At 37.7% G+C, this 21452-nt stretch overlaps 2 protein-coding genes across 3 annotated transcripts in view; both read right to left on the reverse strand.

Annotated features, from left to right (window-relative positions):
• LOC109824189 (phosphatidylinositol 4-kinase beta 1-like) overlaps positions 1 to 10781 on the reverse strand; it is a 28763-nt gene extending 17982 nt beyond the window's left edge. Inside the window, exons 1-9 of the mRNA XM_020390723.1 lie at positions 9195 to 10781; positions 6484 to 6678; positions 6346 to 6394; positions 5425 to 5557; positions 4695 to 5217; positions 3636 to 3716; positions 3430 to 3552; positions 257 to 326; positions 5 to 102 (exon numbers count right to left, since the gene is read on the reverse strand). Of these exons, the coding sequence (XP_020246312.1) occupies positions 5 to 102; positions 257 to 326; positions 3430 to 3552; positions 3636 to 3716; positions 4695 to 5217; positions 5425 to 5557; positions 6346 to 6394; positions 6484 to 6678; positions 9195 to 10781 (2859 nt within the window). The remainder of the gene's footprint in view (positions 1 to 4; positions 103 to 256; positions 327 to 3429; positions 3553 to 3635; positions 3717 to 4694; positions 5218 to 5424; positions 5558 to 6345; positions 6395 to 6483; positions 6679 to 9194) is intronic.
• On the reverse strand, positions 12865 to 21446 carry LOC109823726 (probable NOT transcription complex subunit VIP2). Of its 2 annotated transcripts, XM_020390080.1 has the most exons (13): positions 21336 to 21446; positions 20016 to 20388; positions 18506 to 18715; positions 18335 to 18436; positions 16323 to 16408; positions 16044 to 16223; positions 15523 to 15951; positions 15386 to 15438; positions 15256 to 15297; positions 13834 to 13978; positions 13681 to 13755; positions 13425 to 13501; positions 12865 to 13305 (listed from the first exon to the last, which is right to left on the reverse strand). In XM_020390080.1, the coding sequence occupies exons 1-12, from the start codon at positions 21429 to 21431 to the stop codon at positions 13442 to 13444; spliced, it is 1851 nt and encodes a 616-aa protein (XP_020245669.1). In that variant the 5' UTR covers positions 21432 to 21446; the 3' UTR covers positions 12865 to 13305; positions 13425 to 13441. The 2 variants fall into 2 exon arrangements, with proteins under 2 accessions (XP_020245669.1, XP_020245670.1); XM_020390081.1 differs by lacking the exon at positions 13681 to 13755.

Genomic DNA, 21452 nt, shown 5'->3' on the forward strand with positions numbered 1-21452 from the left:
TCACCGTGTCAGGTATGGTTTCAATAAGGGCGGTATAAGAAGAAGTGACAAGAATCTCATAAGGACGCAACCAAAGGGGGAGACCAGCTTCTTGATATATATCTGAGAATTTTTTTTGCAAAATAGAAATAGTAGTTACAAGTCGGGGGAAAATAGCTGACCATAGAAAAGGATTGTCAATGAGGAAGAAGCACGAAAGTAGGAATACAATAAATAATATGGATAACTAAAACAAGGAAGACAGATAGATCCTTACCATAGAATTGAGCAACCAGTTGTACAGCTAGATGCTCTTGTCGACAATCATCACCACTCTTGACAATGAACTGCGGGTAAATAACATGCCTAAGGAGCTTCACTAAATAAACATTCAATTGAGAGTGACTATGACATAAATATTTGATACAACATTACACATGTTACGAGACGTAAAAGCATATGGTAGACACTGTTTGGACTTTTTGAAAGGTAAATTTTATCAGTTAGAAGTCTCTATCAACATACAATAGTGAGGTTAGATCCAGTCTTTGGATTTACATACAAATCATACAATATGACTTCTCTTGGACAGTAGCAGCCATAGGAAATAATCTAACAGAAGACTCATCACATGAGGTGAGACAGATTCATGAATGGGGTGTTATCCATTAACGTTTAAGCTTAAATATTTGTGTAAAAGATACAGCTTTTAGCACGAAACAGATAATAATTTGCAAGAATCACACCTACCATCTAGACATTCACTGTCAAATATAAACGATACCAACAAATTTGTACTAAGGAAGATGGCACCAAGGTATTACACTGTAAACTAATATGTCAAACAAGTAACAACTTGCATGCTTCCATTGCTGTTGTCATCGACATATTTCACTATGCACTAGGTAACAATCACTCAACTAGCCCAAAATTAATATTGTCATGGCATATCTAGTACCAACTCAAAGCAATCTGTCAACATTATCAATCATAATGAAGAAAAAACAAGGCATGCAACTACTGGGGGGAAAACCTCAGATGTTCACTAAAAACAAATCAACCACTGTAAAAAAACTCAGTTATCACTAATTCTACAACAGCATAGAATGAAGATCTAGTGAACATTTCTTCTGGGTCCAGACTATAATTATATGTTAAGGTCATCATCCTTCAGAACATTAACTACCTCAAGTTGCACTAGATATCCTTAACTTATTAATACTTCAACCAACATTCAGGCGACTGTTCTTACGTTCATCAACCAAATGAGTTCCTATTATCACTACCTTCCTTGTAGAATTTTCAGTTTAAAAAAGGTGCATGAAGTAGCATGACGTAAATTTATTTTAAAATAACCATACAACACGCCCCAAAAGAAAATGCACTTTGTTTAAACACAAGTCTCAAAGATCTAACGAAGGTGGATTTGACAATTCAGTTAAATTGAACAATGTACTTACAACGCCAACAAATCAATATGAAAGACACTACAAGTCCGGATTTTTCATTGTCCCGTGTTGGGTTTTGGGAATATTTCATACATCTCCAAAGTACTATGAAAATAATTATTTAAAGCAGAAACATAGTAGAGTTAATACACAATATATGCAGAACTGTCTGCAGTTTAATGAGGATGAACAGAGACATATAAGCTCTAAAGAGGCCCAGGTTACAGATAGGAAATGGCAGATACCATAACTGTAGCACTATCAGTGTTTTCAATGCGCGAGGCGCAATACGGCGCGCAAAACATCTTTACGCGCACATGCGCAAGGCGTAACGCTATGCGCGCGCCTGAGTGATGCGAGGCGCACACCACACACATAATATTTCAATATATGTAATCAAGCGCGAAAGAACATGTTTTTAGAATTTACATGAAAAATATCATGATAAATAATATCTTGCTACAAACTTACAATATATTGCCTTAATTTCTAATGCTAACACCCAACATAGTAGCAAATTTCATAAATTTTCAAATCAAATGTTAAATCAAGACATATCCAAACTAAGGATTAGTAATGGTCCTCAATTGAAGGTTATTAAAAAAGCCTATTGGATTTATTTTTCTTTTTGGGATATGGAATATCAAGTATAAAGACTCGATTAAAATGTTAACAAACAAAACTATATGAAGAAATGTACTACATGCATCCTACACAAAGTACAGATGTACGCGAGGCGCAAAAGGCGCTGCTGCATCAGATGTGGGGCGCTTCGCCACCGCCCCGCATCGTAAGGCGCATAAGGCGCAATGAGGCGCGCGCCTTTGAAAACACTGAGCACTATCACATGCAATTATCATATTAAATAAAAGATGAATCACAATTTCATTACAAATTAAAGATAGTTAAAAAATCACAGTGCCTTGATGGGCAACAAAAAACAATATGCAGTAAATAATTTATGAAAAAAACGATTTGGTGAAAAAGATCTAAATCTAAATTCAAAAGTTCGCACTAATTACAAAATTCGAACAACAAATGAATTTTTTTGAAAAGTTAAGTCTTTTCCAAAGACAATAGAGAATACACAAAATAACTGATTTCACGGATCCACGTGACTCTACATACAAAAGGAACTCAAGAATTTCCACCAATAAACAAGAAAGAGATTCAGAATTAATGCCTACATCTGAAAGGTATGTGCAGCATAATCCATGCAAGATTTTCAGTAGTTCTGTCAGATTAGGTCTCCACTAGGACCTGGCAATGGTTTCAGACAAAATGGTGCCAAAAGCCGAGTGTTTCAGCTGAAACTACCTGAATACCAAATTAGCTTTGGCTATCGCAGACACTGATTGACTATCGATGAAAAGTTTTCTTTCCAAGGGAACATACTGTCTAATTGAGAGAGAGCTTTTGTACCAACATGACAGTCTACCTACGGTATGCCAATAAAACAAACATCCTGACTGTTTTAATCATTTTCTGGACATATATCCAAAGCTTCACATCCACTTCTTGAACATTGTTGAACATAAGTCAGGTTTCGAATTATGATTTTGAAGGGGCGTATGGGTGTCTAGTTCAAAAACTAGTGATTTTCCAATTTATAATCCACATAATAAAAGAAATGTAAAAATGTGATAAGAATTTTAATTCTCATCCTTGTTCTCAAATAAATTATTAATTTCAATATATAATATATGTGTACATAAATATTTATATTGTCATGTCCCCACACCCAACCTTTTACAAATTTACCGTATCCCATACCCGTACCCATATAGGTATCCGTACCCGTACCCGAACATAAGCAACATAGGCTTTTTGTCATGACTTCTGAAGCTAGAAGTTTGTCAACAACTCCACATAGCCCAATCATTAATTTGAAGAAAAAATTACTAATAGGAATCATCACCACCAAGACAGTGCCGATAACCGTAAATCAGCTAGTTCCGGTTAATATTGATTTTGACCAGAGAGAACAACATATTTTACTTACAGAACGCAAGTCCCAACCGAGTAATTTTCCATATGCTGATGAGCTGCGTATTCTTTCTTTCTTTAACTCCCAAAGTTCACCAGATAAGGCATCAGTGGGTTTAAGAATTCCACCATTTGGTACCTGATATGAATGATGACACTTTTAACTGTTATGAACTTCCTTCAGCAGACAGTCATAAAAGATGCAGGAAAAAAACACTTCACCTTTGGTTGTTCATCGGGTGAATTCTGCCGCGCTCCTTTCAAAGGAAGTCCAGGTGGTGCCTGTCCTTTCGCTGCAGCAGCCTACAGGGAAATAAATTTAAAATTTTGATCGAAGACAATGAAAATATGGATGTGAGAGAGCAAATGTAACATGCTGAAACCAAATAGTTATCTCCGAGTGCATCATCTCCAGCACGGCAGCACACCAACGAGAAACTCCGATCAAAGGCTAATTAAGATCTAGGCACCCAACATCCGGGTTGACACTTGCGAAAAAGTCCTAGGCGCCCTCATTAAGTCCTAGGCACTCCAACCTTTCGGTCGTCTTCTAAAAAAAGGCCTAGGCGCTCTCATCAAGTCCTAGGCACTCCAACCTTTCGGTCGTCTTCAATAAAAAAAGACCTAGCCGCCTTACCGCCAACAAAACAAAGGACGAGCCGCTCGACTCGCCCTACTAACACTCGAGTCGCCCTTACACAATAAACTCACTACAACTAACTCATAATCTCTCTATCAGAATGAACCTGTAAGCGAACAAAAGCTAAAACAAGGAGTAGATGAAAGCACACAAGATGATATGGTAAAGTTCAAATTCTCATTCCACTTACAAGAAAAGCTATAACACCCCCCCCCCCCCAAAAAAAAAAAAAACAAAACAATAAAAAAAACAACCAAATGGCCTAAATAATGGAAAACTGTCTACATGAACCACTACTGAGAGAAAAGAGCCCTGTATAGAAATCTCAAGGTAAGTGCTTTCGGTGCAGCATGGATATTTGGCCAAGGAAAATTTGTAGCAAAGCTGAGACAGCATCAATAGTTTTCAGTTTCACGTGTGAACTAAGTATCTAAAGCGCATAGTTTGCTGTTTATCAATGTGGAAAACACTAGATATGCAGAAAAAGTAGCTTGATTAAACAAACAGAAAGACTTGGAAACCACTGATTCTGGATAACCAAAACAAAAACAAAAAGCTATTGTTCAAATACTTTAGTAGTAAATTTTACTGCCAGAAGAAATTGCAATTTGTATAAAAATTACTGTCATTGATAGGCCCACCTTTACTTCCTCCATGGCAATTGTGCTTGGGACGCGACGATGATCCTTGCGACGAGGAGGTTCTTGGTCATCTACATCTTCCATTTTAACGCCAGGTACAGCTGATAAACTAACAGTCACCCACTCAACATCATGATCGTCATGGTTTCTTAGAACATTAACTTGAGCACGCCCATCTTCTGGGGAGAGCAGGTCATTAGGAACTAGCGGTGAATCTGAGGAAGTATGGAAGGTACTTCTGGACTCAGAATCTTCGTTGCATTTTGGGCAGTCAAGGGACCGATTCCCAACAGATAAACTAACATTAACAAATTTTACTTTGGCCTCCCATAGTTGAGCCATTGCTCGATCAATAGCCTGAGAAGTGGATCTCAACATTCTATCTGTCTCAATACGGTTTATGTCAAGTTGGTTCCATAGAGGATAAGCCCATGGAGGAGGCTTTGGCAATTGTGCATCTCCATTTGCTAGAGGAATGCCTCCCTTTGAGAGTTTTTGAGAATCAGATGATGCCTTTGTATTACTGAATAAGAAGACAATGAAAAAAGGCCTACATCAGCGCCAGCTTTAAACAAAAATCGATTGAGTTTATTCATCAACTCATATAGCTTTGAAATAAAAAAACCACAACACATAGCAGAATCAACAACAATAAATAGAAAACCAGCTATTCTAACAATCATCAAAGGAAATGAAGCCATTTAAAGCACATCATAAGCATTCAATATACCTGGGTGATTCACACTTCAATACTTCAAGACATATCAGGTACGGTGCCTTCTCTCTAGAATTCAGAAGGACAGCTTCGTCTTCCGGTATATGAACTACCCGATACATTCCTTTTCCCATAGGAAAACACACTCCTAAGCAAATAACCAAAAACGAATAAAAGATTAGAAGAATCAATGCAATCAATAGTTTTTAAATTACCCTCTTCAAAAAAGGCAAAAATATCATGGAACAACATATTGAGCCTATCCTAATACAAAGCGTGGAGTTGAGGAGGTAGGGGCAATGTAGAGAATTTACCCAGCTCCTTGTAACACATCCTTGTTAGCCTTTCGTAATTTTTTGTACCTACTGTTCTTAAGTAAAAAGTTTTTAAGAAAATGAAGGGAGTTTTAGAGTAAAGTGCTCATATTTGAAGAAACTGCATGTAATGTATCCGGCAACTCAAGTTTGAAGATTGTGACAGTACCAGGCTGATAGCATGCATCTGCTACAAGAATGATCTAGGCAACATCAACATACTTGCATATCAAATTTAGTGGACCCATCATACTAAAGGATCTTGCTTATATATCCAAGCTCCCGTTCAAACAATGTGATGTGCTTAGGCACACTCATGAATAAGTAATTTATTAGACAAAATGTACCTCCAAACACCAACGTATTTGTTGGAAAGAAGAAATTCCTTTCCGTCAATCAAACAATTTTTTCCAGAAAATATCTGAACAAATGCAAAACACAGCACATAAGATAATTTGTCTTAGTTCTTCTCATTTCCCCTAGTTCGGCAACTTCAGAGCACCAAGATGCGACAGCAGCTATTATTACTTTTAAACAGTTATTAAATTGTATATGCAAGTACCATACCTGTAGATAGCTATAAGATTCAATATGCAAGCATACAGAAGATTTAAGAGAATACCTCCACATTTTTGAGCATCAGCAAGGAGTGAATTTATCTCCATAAGTGACTGGTTGAAGAAAAATGACAAATTTAGTAGACACATTATTAGATCAAAACAGATTTTACTTAAAGCTGACTGAAAGGACAAAGAGCAACCTCACGAAGAGCAACTTTGCGATCTTGAACAGGAAAAATATCCACCAAGCCGTATGATGTATCACACAATGACTGAACAAACTCCAACGATGCATGATACGTTGACTTGCGAATTTGTGCAATCATATTATTAGGCAAAGGTGGCTTTGTATATGCTTTTTCGTTTTGTTGTCTTGGTGTACCAGGACGCAACTGCTATTCATAAAGTAACAAATGAATTAGAATTAATAAAGATTAAAACATTTTTTATGCTTGCTACTACTATATACAAGAAAATTGCAAGACCCGTACTTGATCATGACAGAATATGGAAACCACCACACAAGAAGGCCACATGACAAAAAAATGTACAAAATTGTTCAGAATTATGCCATGGAAAATAGACCTAGATTTGATTCAACCCTCCCATTAACAATGTAGACATGAAGAAACAGTTAAAAGAACTCTCAAAAACTCAACAGAATGATTTTATCGTCTATATGATTTTGGAAATTTATTTCATATACTCCCAACATTCACCAACCATGGTTATCTCTATCACTCCATGTTTCCAATTGCAAAATACTCAATGCATCATTTAAAGATTCTAAAGATTGGAGTAAGTTTTAGGGCATAACAATACTAAAATCAATCTCAATACGTCTCGTTAGTTGGTTATGTGAACAGTAACTAGTTTTTCTTGATACAAACGGGAGAATAGAGTGTATTCTATACTTTTAAATTAAAAAAAAAAGAACAAACAGAAAGAATAGAGTATCTAAATAACTGCTGTCAGAGTTCATCTGCAAAATTAGCCTGTTCTAGCAAAGCATAATAATGGCATGAGTAGGTGAACCTAAATAGCTGCTCTTGTAGTTCCTCTGCAAAATTTAACCTCTTCCGGGCTAGGTTACTCGGACACGGCATTTTGGATGCCGCGTCCGACACGTGTCGGACTACATTCGTTTTGAACCCAATATTACCAAAGAAACTAGTTTAGGGTATAAGTAATAAAGAAATCGGGTTTTGCTTTGAACCACACGGGTCTATGCCGCGTCCGTGTCCGACACGATCGGGTTTTGCTTTGAACCACATAGGTCTATGTCGTGTCCGTGTCCGACACGTGTCGGACACGGACACGGCATAGACCTGTGTGGTTCAAAGCAAAAGCCGGTTTCTTTATTACTTATACCCTAAACTAGTTTCTTTGGTAATATTGGGTTCAAAACGAACCGGTTTTTTAACCCGAAAACTAAACCTATTACTTAAATATTTGAAAAATACACATTGTATTATCCCATGTGATCAAAACTCAGCCTTTGTTGTCAAACCTTATTTTCAGTTTGATTTAGCTTGATTCTTAATTGTTATACAGAATAGAAAGAAACATATAGATATTATAGGTATTTTAATTCAATATTTGACCTAATGTGTGTGTATACATACCGTGTCCCCATATCCTACATCTTACAAAATTTACCGTGTCCGCTGCCCATAGCCGTGTCTGTGTCTGTGTCCGCACCCCTATCCGTGCTACCTAGCTTCCAGGTTAATAACGAAAATTGAATATAAGTCGAGTAGCCTGGTAAAACTTGAGGTGAAAGATGTTTGCAGGCATGAAGTCAAAATATGTATACATAATGTCACAACAGAAAGTCTATTAATTTCTGATTCTGCATCTTTGTAACTGCTTGTTTAGAATTGTCAGTTTTGGAAACCGCTTCTTTATATATTTTTCCTTTTCTTTGTTAATGCTATTATTGATGATATGATTATGACTCACATGTTTTCCTTACTCAAGGCCCAACAGTCCGCTCATGACTCCCATTCAAAATGGTACAACAAGCTTGCATAATATATTCTCTAGCTTGACCAGTAGTTACCAAGTCCATATTCCAGTCAAGACAAGTAGAAGAGATATCCCTATTATAGAAGGAAACAGAGGACAACAGAGCACTAGTGATTTCCGACAATCACAGGTATGTTTCTTCCTTTACCCAAGGCAGAATCATCTGTTTTGACCTAATCCCTCAGACTGATGTACTTGTCTCCATCTGCCCGATCTTGCATGGCAACAGCGGCACGTGGATGACACCCCTTTCTACTTACTCTCATATCTGCATCCCGGACTTATCCCATAGTACAGCAGCCACCATAGCATCAACAGTACAAATTTCTACTCAAGAAGTTTGCAACACTTAAGAGTCAATGCCATTAAACTAAATTGCTGAAGCCCAATATCCACTCAAGAATATGGGACTTGTGGCAACAATGTAGCAATAGAATGTCAAACTAAAAAATTTCCATGACAGTCTTCAGTTATATACTTATATGGTCCATTCCTTACTTATTTATGCTAGAATTTTTCTTAAAATAACAAAAAAGAGGTCATAAAGGCATTCAAGCCTCCCCCCCCCCCCCCCCAACACACAAAAAAACCCATGCCAAACACCCAAAAAATTGCAAAGATATAGTAGTTCTACATATATTTTTTCTTGTGTATGTGAATTTTTGACCTGACACAGTCAACATGTACAATGAAGCCTCTGAAAAACAATTAGTTGTGCCACATGCTCAGAATGAGAATGCAACAAGGTAAGGTAAGTCCAAAACTAATCAAGAATCTGGAAGTTGCAGCAACTTCATTCTATTTTAGTCATTGTATATAAAATACACTATGATAAAAGCAAACATAAACTTAGGAAATCGGTTGAATACGGCAGATGCGTTACCTCCTTTTTCTTTGAACCAAAGAGTTCTGAATCTTCTATAGATCGATCTCGATCACGAAACAATCTCCGGAAGAAATTTTCTGTTCCTGGACTGCTATCAAGTGGACTGCCAGGATTACTATGCACTCCAGCAGTCTTTCCATCTTCAGGATGGACTCTAAACAACCTACGAAAAGACAAAAATTCTGGGGTTTCCTCTTCTTCACAACTTCCATTACACTTACTATGCTCTTCATCTTTCCTATCTTGATCATGTTTGTCCTTAAAAATCCGACGGAAGAACCCTTCCTTGTCGGCATCATCAGCGCTGCCATTACACTTTTCCTTCTCATTCCTATCATTCCCAATAACCTTTTTATCATCATTCTTGTCCTTGAAAAGCCTGCGGAAGAAACCATCCTTATCATCGTCCTCTATTCTCCTCCTACCTCCCTTATTTTCTTCCTCATTAGTTCTATCATGCCCACCATCTTTCTTTTCATCATTTTTATCTTTAAATCTTCTACGCAATAAACTCTCCTTCTCATCTTCATCAAGGCTCCCATTACTCTTATGCTCCTCAACCCTCTCCTGCCCACCATCTTTCCTCTCCTCATTCTTATCTTTAAAAAACTTGCGGCGGAAGAAACTTTCTTTATCGTCTTCGTCAAAGCTCCTACTTCCTCTACCTTCCTCCTCATTCATCTTATCCTTGAAAATCTTCTTAAAAAACCCTTCCTTATCCTTCTCATATTCTTCTCCCAACTTCTCCTCTTTATCACGAAACAGTCTCTTTAAAAACCCATCCGAGCTCGAACCCAACTCCTGATCATCCTCATCCTTGCTATCCCTACGAAGCCGCTTAAAGAACCCGTCTTTATCACCATCCTCCTCATCCTTCTCCTTACTATCTCTAATGAGCCTCTTAAAGAAACCATTTTTATCCCCGTCATCCTCTTCCTTATCCTTACTATCCCTCAAAAGCTTCTTGAAAAACCCATCTTTATCACTCTCCTCTTCCTTCTCCACACTCTTCCTAAACGACAACGCATCCCGAACCTTCGGGCCCGGTATCAGCTTCTTCAAAAGCTTATTCTCCTCCGAGTTCGACAACCTCTCATCAACGGGCGACGAGTGCGCCGGAGAGGAAGCCAAAGACAGCAACTTCTGCTTCGATGAGAGTATCCTATTAAGCATGGGAACCCCCTTCGGGCTCGCAGGAAGGGTCCCCTGCTGCCCGAAACCAGCCCTCAACAGCGGGGCCCAGTCCCCCATCAGAGTAGCGGCAATCTGGCACTTCTCCTGGATCCTACTAATCCCCTCATTATCCTCGGAATCCTCGAGCTCCGCCATCAAGAACCAGTGCACTTTCAGCGCGATCCTCAGCGATTTCGAGCACGTATCGATCACGAACTTGTCCAGCGACGGCGAAGGCTTGTGGACGAGCATGTAACAGATCTGGAACAAGTAATTCTCGAGGCCGGAGAGGGGGAGAGTGTACATACGATTGCAGAGGTAATCCCTGACGCCGGCGTGATCGTGCTTGTAGAGGTAGCTGACGGCGATCCACTGCAGTAAGAAGGAGGATGTTCGAGAACCGATCACCATCGTTCTCGCCGTGCCCAGGCAGACGGGTTTTCGCTGCGGGTGATCTCGCGAGCGACGTGTCGCGATCCGAAGCGGTTCAGCCCTAGGAGCTCGACATCGCTCCCCCAATTCTCCATCCCTCAGCTCGAATTTGGTTAGGGTTAGGGTTTCTGGGGTCGAAACCCTAGTTAGGGTTTGGACGGAGAGGAGGACCGATCGGATTCTGGGAGAATTTGGGGGAAAGCGAGAAGAAGAGGAGTTCAGAAAACTTTTTTTTCCGATTTTGTGTCTATTTTTGGTTATCTCTGTAATTTTTTAAATGTCCCGGGGGGGTTTTCGCAATTTTATTTTTGTGTTTTTTTCCCTCTCTCCGCCATCATCGTCGTCGTTGTCGAAGGGAGGTGGTGGGAATAATGGGCAGTGGATGGGGGACTTGTCTGATATCCAGCCACGTGGGCTTTAATAGTCGTGTTTTGGGTAATTTTTTTTTTTTTCACCTTTTTTCACTTAAACACTCACTGGTAAACTGAAAATTACGGGTTAGATGGAATCCTATTTTAAGCAAATGATTATTGTGATCATTTAATTTAATGCTCCCTTGCTTTGAAGGAAAGATGGGGTAGGGAGGTTATTTTCATGGGTTGGTTCGATTTTTTTTTTTTCTTTACGTTGGAGGTTTTCATTGAGTTCTCCCTTTTTCCAACAACTTCTATCTAACCGATGGCTAAAGTGAAAAAAATTCATGATAAATGCTAAAATAAACCTGTACATGCACGTATGCATGGTTTAATGAAGGATAAAATTTTAAAATAGACCCTACTAATAATTTATTTTTCAAAAAACCACCCCTTTGAGATTTAATTGTCATTTTCGAACATGGCAGATAAAGTTCAAAAACTTCACGGGATTTTAAATTCCGTGAAGTTTAGTGCCTGATTAACCACGCTAACGAAGCTACAGAACAAATACACCTAAACTTTACGGGATTTTAAATTCCGTGAAGTTGCGGGCCCATTTTTACAGAGAGCTCAATACAAGCTCTCTGGAAGATACCCCTTGCAACTTCACGGGATTTCAAAATCCCGTGAAGTTTGGTTGTAGTTCAATATTGCTTGGTTTATTTCGTGATTAGGATAAGTAATTTCTCGACTAAACTTCACAGGATTTTAAATCCCTTTTTTTACCATTTTCGACCTGGTTTCAGCCAGGTCAAAAATGATAATTAAATTTTAAAAGGTGTCGATTTTAAAAAAATAAATATCTAATTGGGTTTATTTTGAAAATTTGTCCTTAAATGAATCTATCTAAAATCTTTACGTATTTGCACATGCATGTCTTAATCTTCTAAAACCTTTCATGAAACGCTCCAACTCAACGTTAACATACACAGCACCTTTCGCTTGTACGTCCCTTTAAATATAGCCATTATTAGAAAGAGTTTAGATATGAATTCTAAAGACAATCTCAGGGCTAATTCAGACCTGTTGCCTGCACGTTACGGTACCAAAGTCTTCAATTTGCCTGTGTGCTGCAATCTGCATCATCCTCAGGATGGATAATTTACATGAACTCTCAAAAGTTTGGCGTCGTTACGAAATAACATCAAAAAACTTTTAAATTTGTCGTATAAACTTTTAAATTTGTCGTATAACACCGAAAGGGTTTTGTCACAACTATAACACCAAAAACTTTTAAATTTGTCTTATAACTCCGAAAGGGTTTTGTCACAACTATTTTCGTGGTATGCGACGTTTTAAAAAAAAATTAACGTTATCTTACGATGGACAAAACTTTAGGGTTTATGCCAATTATCAAAGTTGTTAACCTTCACACAACATATAATCACACAGTCATTCACAGGGCTGACTGCTCATAATAATCACCGCTAATTAATTTGTTACTTTGTGCTCAATCCTAAGTTTCCAAATCTCATCACATGGTGGAAGTCTGTAGATAGGGAAATTAAATTAAAATAAAATCTGTTAAAAAAGTGTGATTAATGTAAAAATGACCAGAAAAAGTGCTCAACTATCTTTTTTGCAACCATCAGCCCAAAAATGTCGCTTTGCAACCATCTGATATTAACTATCAAAGGACCCTCTCATTATGGAAATATATCTTTGCAGCCATCAGCGCGAAAAACGATCATCGTACGCTAATCAAGCACAAGAAAAGGTACAGTTTTCTCTTTGCCGGTTTCAAAGTTACAAAGTTCAAGCATCGACATCATGTAAAGCTCCAAGCCTAGCCTTTGGATTCCAACTCACTGGTATTGTCATAGCTCATGTTTCTGTAGGAAATCACAAACCTATTTTTCACTCGTAATTCGAATCGAATCAAATCAAAGTGAAAAAAAAGAAAAAGGCTGACGAGTCTTATTTACACAAAACTCCCGCACTGGTAAAGAAAATCTAAGAGTGAAGAAGCAATCTCCAATGTACATCAAGAACTTGCGGTGAAATAGGTAAACATTTTATGAGGATGGGAGGCTTGAGGTTCCCTTGCTCGGCCATCAACTTCTACTACTACACTAGAGCAAGTCTATCTGTGGGTTGCCAAATTAAGAACTCGTATAAGAAAAAGAACAACTTAATGATAAAGCACAAAACTAGCAATTACAATACACTGAATTTACTTTTGGAATTAATGGACATGAAATTTTACATTGAAAAAACTGTTGACTAATGCTGAGGTATTACAGGTTTCTTCTCCACTGCGTCATAATGCAACACAAAATTTTCCTGCAAGAAACAACATATTAGAATATTAGGCACATACAAACTTTTCCCCTTTTTTGTCAAATATTGATCACCCAAATCCGAAGCATTTTAAAATAATTCCCCAAAAACACACATTTAAAAACAAGTACCCAAATCTCATAAGCTATATGAAATGGGTCCCTCATCTTAAAATCCATTACCTTCAACCCCTCGTAAGTGTCTGTGTGTTTTCTTTTCTTGGGTAGGTGGGGGTGAGACGGGGGCAGGGTCTTATTCTGGGGACCAATGTCAGAAAGCATAAACTTTTTTCAACAGATACATTTAATTGGATATATAAAGTAAAAATTGCATACCTTTCGAACCGTTTCCCAAGTGTTTGGATCAAAACATAGATATGCCCCTCTCTCGTATTGTTGGGTCTTGACAAGGGGCTCAACATTTGGGATTCTTGAAAACCATAACTGGTTCTCTTTGTGGTAAAACCAGTGTCTGTTATATCTGCAACACGTTTAGCTAAAGTTAAAAACTGAGGTCCTTCTTGAGGGTAGAAACAGCTAAAAATGCTGTTTATTTTAGCCTAGCAGATCAGTGAAAATTATAAGCAATGTGATTTCGAAAAAGTACTACATCATCCTCAGCCTTCTTCTAAACTCTTTAGTATAAGAGAACTTGGTTGCATGAGCTCAAAGCCTCAAACTCATAGTGAACTAGGTTGAACCTGCTAGCTTCATAATGGTATATCTATCTATTTATCCACACACAATATATTGATTATACATATGTACATGTACTTGTGCAGATAATATGCCATCTTTTTACAAAGACAAAACAGAGTCCTTTGCTAATATGTGGAGTAAGTGACCAATTAAGTCATAAAATCTATGAAACAATCTAAATATGAAAATATAAGCAATATGATACCAAGGACGTATTAGTCTCATCCTTTCTCTACACTCTTTAGTCAAACACCTCTTTTGGTACACAGGAATGAGTGTGAATGGGATGCTCATTACCACTTCTCATCCATGCTTACAAAACACAAAATCGTTGTGGAAGCTAGAACGCTCATTCCCACTTCTCCCTCATCCACTTTTTGTAGGAATGGGCATTCCCATTTGAGTTAGTAAGGAATGGGCATTCACACTTAAGTGGGAATGAAAAATTAAAATCCATACCAAATATGTTTTGATTACTTATTAATTACATGTATCAAAAAAATAAAAAAATTTCCATTCCCACTTCATTCTCGAACCGCACCCAAACATAAGAATGGAAATGAGTATTCCATTCCCGCACAAATTCCATTTTGTTCCTTCATTTCATTCTCACTCGATCCGATCCCCGCGTACAAAAGGAGGTGTAAGTGAAATTTGGAGAATATTCTCCCTGATCACATGAGCTTAAACTGCATAATGGACTAGGTACCTTTTTCATATCACCTAACTGGCTTGTTAGGCTTTCTACACGAAGTCGCTCTTTTGTCCGAAGAGAAACGATTTCAACTCTATTGTACAGCATATATCAGCATCAGGGTTGCATTCAGTAGCCAACTCCATTTCAGAATAAACCATCTATCTTCTACCAGTATTTTTGGGGAAAAGGGATAGATGATGTATGATCTATTTATCTATCTACTTATCTATTTGGAAAGTGAAAATATAAGACATACAGAATTTATTTCACACACGCACATAGATACATACATGCATGTGGGAGTGTATGCACCACACACACACACATACACATACAGAGAGAGAGAGAGAGAGAGAGATTACAGTTCATGTGCAGCAAACAATTGAGCTTCATCCCTCGGCATGCTGCATCAAGAAAGCAAAGAAAACAACTTATAAACTACTTGTGTGAGATGCAGCAATCATAGGGATTATCCAAAAAAGGAAATAAAACCTGTAGAAGATGTAAAACAGAGTTGAAAGCTGGAATCTCGCAAAATGCCCTTGCTGCATTAACAACAGAAAAATCAGCATAATCTAATAAGGGAATTAAGAAATTCCGAAGTTATTAAAAGATTGGCAAATTCTCACTTGTAGTGGAGGTGGTTGTTTGGCATAATAACAGGACGGAATACTATACTCAGGCTCTCCTTTCGCAGGCTCGTCAGACCAAGGTGAACCAAATGTCTTGTAAAGATTATCTGTTGAGTTTAAGTTCAACCCTAGGGTTGTTAAGTCTATTCCCAATGCAAGAGACGTCAAATCCGGATCACTCATCCTGATAACACTTAACAATCCCAACAAACCAAACCGATCGGGAGCTGCTTGTGATGCCTGCATAGACTTCAAACTCTGATCCCTATATGATTGATTGACTGCAGACATCTGTTGAAGACGAAATTGTGACTGGCTTTGCGGGTGCTGGTACTGCATTAGCTGCTCATATGCACCCATACCAGAGGCAGGATTCGTAGAGTTCAACTGTCTCAATCCGATACTAGGATGCCCAGTGTTTTGAATCTAAAGCAAGACAAATTTGATTACTGCCTGTCATGGTTGTGTAAGATACAAGAAACAACCTACAGTCTCAAATAATTAAGGGAGTAAAGTACCTGAGAATGATAGCTTCCATGGGAAGATGGAAAGAGATCAGAACCATGTAGATGCATAAGATCTTGATTGCTTCCAGGTGTGAAACTAACCCCAGCATTGTTAACTGAGGTGCCATGTTGCTGTTGCTGACGACCAGATGGGTAAGTCCCGCCCAAGCTGAAACCTGCTGATCTAGCCATCTGTATTATAATTCAAAACCTCAACCTTCAGCAAAATAACTGGTAGAGTTTAAAATGAACAATATTTGATAACTGTCTTGCATGGTAGCTTGAACTCACAGGGAAGTGTTGTGACTGCATCATAGAAACATTATCATGAAGCTGTTCCTTTTGATGCAAATCCATAGAAAAATCTGAACTGCCACCTACACAACAATTCAACAGTAAGTAAAGGAGGGCATCAATGCCAAAGGTGTGGATAATTTTCATTCACATAACAAAGAAAGGAAAGTTAACAAAGAAATGGAAAGTTCATACATTGTTAACCATTCATGTAATTAGAAAGACGTACATGGTTTGTGTTAAACAAACAAAGCTCCATAAGAACATATAACCACAAAAATTCATGTTTCATGATAATAATACTAAAAGGTATATTTGCATAAAAAGGTAATCATGTAGCAGGCCTACCCCAGATTTTGGCATGACATGTGTGTGGCCTCAGCAATATATTAGGATGTTAAAGTCCATTTTACGTGGATGTTCTCAAGGAAAGAACGGAGACAAAGCAATCTGCAAGTTTTTGGCAAAAATACGTGTTTGTCTTGCTTGGCTTAGGAAACATCTAGAAAAACTAACTCATTTTCACTTGCTTACACTTTTTTAAATTATCCCACTTTTATGTATGCCATCTTTTTACTTGCTTTGTTATTATTCCTTTTTAAGTTACCACTTATCAGCAGAAGGAAATCCAACAACTCCGATGGCAGTGCTCTAGATTGCGCTTGTATTATTGGCTACTCATCACGCAACTGATTCATTGCTAACAAAATATGCCAAAAAACAACCAGAAAACAAAGGCTGTATATTTTAAACCACATTTTCTTTAGGAAGGCCTTGACCTTCTTTATAATACCCATCATAAAAAGCTTTACTCTTCACACATAATTTGATGGCAGGATCTTGACAAAGTAAAACACTTTGTCTGTAGTATGAATCTATGATGGCTAGGAATACCCCTGAAAGGTGTATCATGAATGTTCTTTATGAAACTTATGGACACTTCTAGACATACATTTTACAGTATACAGATCAGCGCACCATAATGCAGCCAGAAGCATAGCAGAAAAATTTGCTAAGCCTGTACCTTAAAGCTCTAATCTATGAAGCTCTAGGTTAAGTGAGTACGAATATGGGTATGGGGCACACCAAATCTGTAAAAGGTAGGGTACGGGGACAATGCTATATATATGCGTGTTATGTATATATGTATGTATTAAAATTAATAATTTACATAAGATCAATATTATTTTTTCATTTACATAAGATCAATATATAAGAAACACAAGTGAAGTGTAGAATATACATCCAAGAAGCACATGAGGAGTGTTTTAAATTAAACCATGTATTATACAATTGAGTATAGGCCTGAATAAACATATGCATATATTTAATAAGTGTCCAAGAGGTTTGGGTGTGGGTTCGGGTCGGGCAAGGGTACGGCTTCCTAATAGAAGCACCCAGGTAACATAGATGAAACTTATTATGATTTGGTCGGAAGCATTGCTATTTGACATAAAACTTGTTCTTTGATGCTTCATGTGGTGAAGCTTACGACTAACGAGCAGCAAAAGTTTTTCTCAATGTTGTTTCTCCTCCTCCTTGTATTTAGAATATTTGAACCAATTCTGACCACCACTGAAAGTGAATTTGTCAATATGATTGGCAGGAGTTGGCTTCACTGGTGGTCCATATATACAAACAATAACGTACCATCGCTGAAATGGCCCTAAAAATGCTCCAAAGTGGACCATCAAGCAGGATTACAAATACCAATGCATTGAAGCCTCCACCACATAAAGGTCAACACAGGGTACTAGGGGAAACCTATTCCATCAAATGAGTAGGAAGTAAGAAGGTGTAGCAATTAGCTAGCGTCACATCCCCTTTACGTGATTTTTGGGTGTTAAAGAGTGCACTCACAAGATAAAGAATGTAGCTTTTGGTACTGCTTCCCAAATGCAGTAATCATATGTAGCAAAACAAAACAGAAATGTGCACACATATTATCAACAAAGGACTTCCTCAAGGATGCAAACTGCAATGGCTAGACAATAAGCCAGAAAAAGCACCTTTGAATCCAGGTAAAGCAGGAAAATCTTCATTTTGAATGCTAAATTCTTGGCTTTGCTGGACAATCGAGCTTACCCCAACTCCTTGCTTACGTAATGAACCTGCAAATTAAAGATCAGATAATAGATAACAGCATTGTGAATCACATAAGACCGCTCCTCTTTACTCACCTAGTTGTCCTTGTGATCCTCCAGCAGAACTTGGTCGCCCAGATAACTGAGGAAAATCATTAATGTCAAAAGGAGAATTATCATTGGAATTGACATCACTCAGCATCCCCATAGAACTTAATGCGCTATTTCCTGTTTGTACTTGATTTTGAGATAAAGGTCCTCCAGATGTAGGATAAGTATTTCCGAGCATATTAAGCATTTGAGGTGCTGCTAGTTCATACAAGGATCAGTTAGTAGCAAATGCAAGATGCATGCCATTATTACAATTAAATAATGAACTGACCATTTTTTCTTGTAAATAAATAACTGATTGAAAGCATTACTGTATGAACTCAATACATGAAAGGTTTAAAGTAAAGGCATATATCTGGGTGAAAAGGAAATACATATAACAAGAACATTCAGATATTAAAACTTCATAAAAATATTAAATTCCATAATGTTTTCGTTTAGTAAATTGCAAACAAAAAACATGAAATTTTAGATGATAAGTTTACATATTGCATGCAGTGAGATGCAGATAGACCAGCTGCCATAAGGCTCCCTTTCTCTCTATATTATCTACACAGTAGACCCAACATATCTTTAAAGGAATGGTGATCTCAGTCAGAATTTAAATATTGCAGAAAAATCATAAAAATGGGAGAGAAAAATCATAAACAACTAGGAAGGACCTAATAATTTCAACACTACCAGTGCCAAATGTGCACACAGATCCAACATGTCTTAGGTTTTCCCTAGAATAATGGTTTTTCTCTTCACACTTTTTATTAATAGATTCCATACTCTCGATTTAGGTATCATGGCCTCCAAATCGTCATTTTATGAGATATATACAATCTGCAGACAATATTTTTTATTATCAAAGCCAAAATCCTAAAGGCATAGACAATATTCACAAGCATTAAAAAAGAAGTGTCAGAGGCACAACTAGATAGTGAAGATCAGACAACAAAAATAAATGTCAAAATAATATAAATGTGTTAATAGCCTTCATGTGCATGAAAATACTAGTTACAATTCATTAGGAGTTCAAAAAAATTCAGGGTCATTAGCAAAAGATGTATAAATGCAAAGACCAGCACACAAAATAAATAGTAATAAAAGGCACAACACAGTTATCGGTTAGAAACAATGAAAGTGTGGAAGGTACGAAATTAACTTTCAATACTGGCTAAACAAAGAATGAAAAGCAGACAGATAAAAAAGTTAATAGCATCAACATCAGATGATCAATGTAACTATTGATTCCTAAGATAAGTGAGTATTCCTGATTTCTTCTAGTGAATAAAAGAAGAAATAGAACAATTGAGGTACTAAATGGAGTCATTCCAAATTGTAAGTGCTAATTTTAGTGGCATCATAAAATATGTAGCATAACATAATAAAACATGTAAGAGATATAGCCATATAGGCTGAAAAGAACACTTCTATTGTGTACATGATGTCACAAGGATCTCTGTTTTTACATCATGTCAGACATATCTAAGGAGGTTAAGACCATTACCTTGCTGAAGCATGCCACCCATCAACCTGTTAGGTCCCTGTAGATTAAGACTTCCTGACCCACTGTTAGTGGCCAAATTTACACGTGATGCAAGGCCAGGTACAGATAGTCCTCCAGAGCTAATACTTCTCCCAATGTTCCCTCCACCAACAATGCTACCCATTGAGTTTGTTATTCTAGGTCCTCCTAAAACAGGAGATGCTCCCAAACCAGGAACAGAGTTGCGGTTGCCAGCAGTAACAGAGTTTGATGAAATCCCAGGTAATGAACCCCCAACACCATTCATGCTGCTACTAAAAGCAGTGTTTCCTAAGACATTAATACCCCCTCTGTTGGTGATCCCAGAATGTCCATGTGCACTTCCATGTGATAGCTAAGACAAAATAAAAGATAGAAGAAGAAACCAGATTGTTAAAGAACAACTTGGACTTTTCAAAAAGAATTTTAAGTGGATAGCATGTGTGATATTAGAAAGCATCACTCTTTGTAATATTAAGTTCAAGATCGTTGACGTCATCTAAAACCCATACCCGTCAAATTGAGTTAAAAGTATCACTCACATGGTTTGATGAAACAATTTGATAAATATACAATCGTTTGTAAACATGACGTCAACCCTTGATATTCAGCACATTAAATTCCTAGCAAAGTATAGAACAAACAGGGGCTTGATGCTTCTCGAAGACAACACCATGGATGAGTAGAAAAACAATCTTACTACTTATGCATTTTAGGCTCTGTGCAACCAAGAAAAGGTCTCCCTATATATATGATGTTATATTCAATTCTTAAGGCATGGACAAAGGCAAAGGGCCAAATTCAATAATTACTGGCAAAGCAAATGATTGTTTTACACATTTACATAATGTTAGGGTCCATTTATCCCGAAATCACCAGAATAGAGAGTCAGCCTATGGATTTGTAGCTGTTTAAATTCCCTCCCTCTGACAGCTAACTTTTTAGGCGAGTCCTCCTACGTCTTTAACAAAATACCATTAGAGCCAACTCCATGCTTCGCAGTTGCAAACAAACAACATAGGAGGTGACACCGTTTTTGCAGTGTTTGCCCGAGACTATTCTATCAAAAAGCTAAATGGGTAACATCGGGATTGCAGAGCTCAATCTATCTATAGTGTAAAACCAAAACCAGCCCACATGGTATATTAGGATCCATTCAGTCCTATATCCAGTAAATGAGTCAATTGTAGGTTTACATATGATTGTGTTCCTTCACTTAGGTCTCTAACACATCAAATCGCCTCGCTGATAACATTAAGAATCAATCACAAGGACTAATCAAGACACGGATATAAACAAAACCTGCGACATAGCAACGGGCAAATTATTCGAACCAAACCGCCCGCTCGAAATGCCTCCGCCCGGCTGCTGCATACCGCTCGACGGAACTCCACCCATCGCCGCCGCCGCCGCCGCCTT

The sequence above is a fragment of the Asparagus officinalis genome, chromosome 9 (genome assembly GCF_001876935.1).
Source record: "Asparagus officinalis chromosome 9, Aspof.V1, whole genome shotgun sequence".
Lineage (NCBI taxonomy): Eukaryota > Viridiplantae > Streptophyta > Magnoliopsida > Asparagales > Asparagaceae > Asparagus > Asparagus officinalis.

Bases quoted from the DNA above. Each gene is read 5' to 3' on its own strand.
- LOC109823726 (XM_020390080.1), bottom strand. From the start codon at position 21,431: ATGGGTGGAGTTCCGTCGAGCGGTATGCAGCAGCCGGGCGGAGGCATT. The intron at 15,952-16,043 runs GTACTTTACTCC...GTCTTGCTTTAG, and splicing joins ATGGAAGCTATCATTCTCAG to ATTCAAAACACTGGGCATCC. The intron at 13,502-13,680 runs GTAATGGATTTT...TGTTTCTTGCAG, and splicing joins ACACTTACGAGGGGTTGAAG to GAAAATTTTGTGTTGCATTA.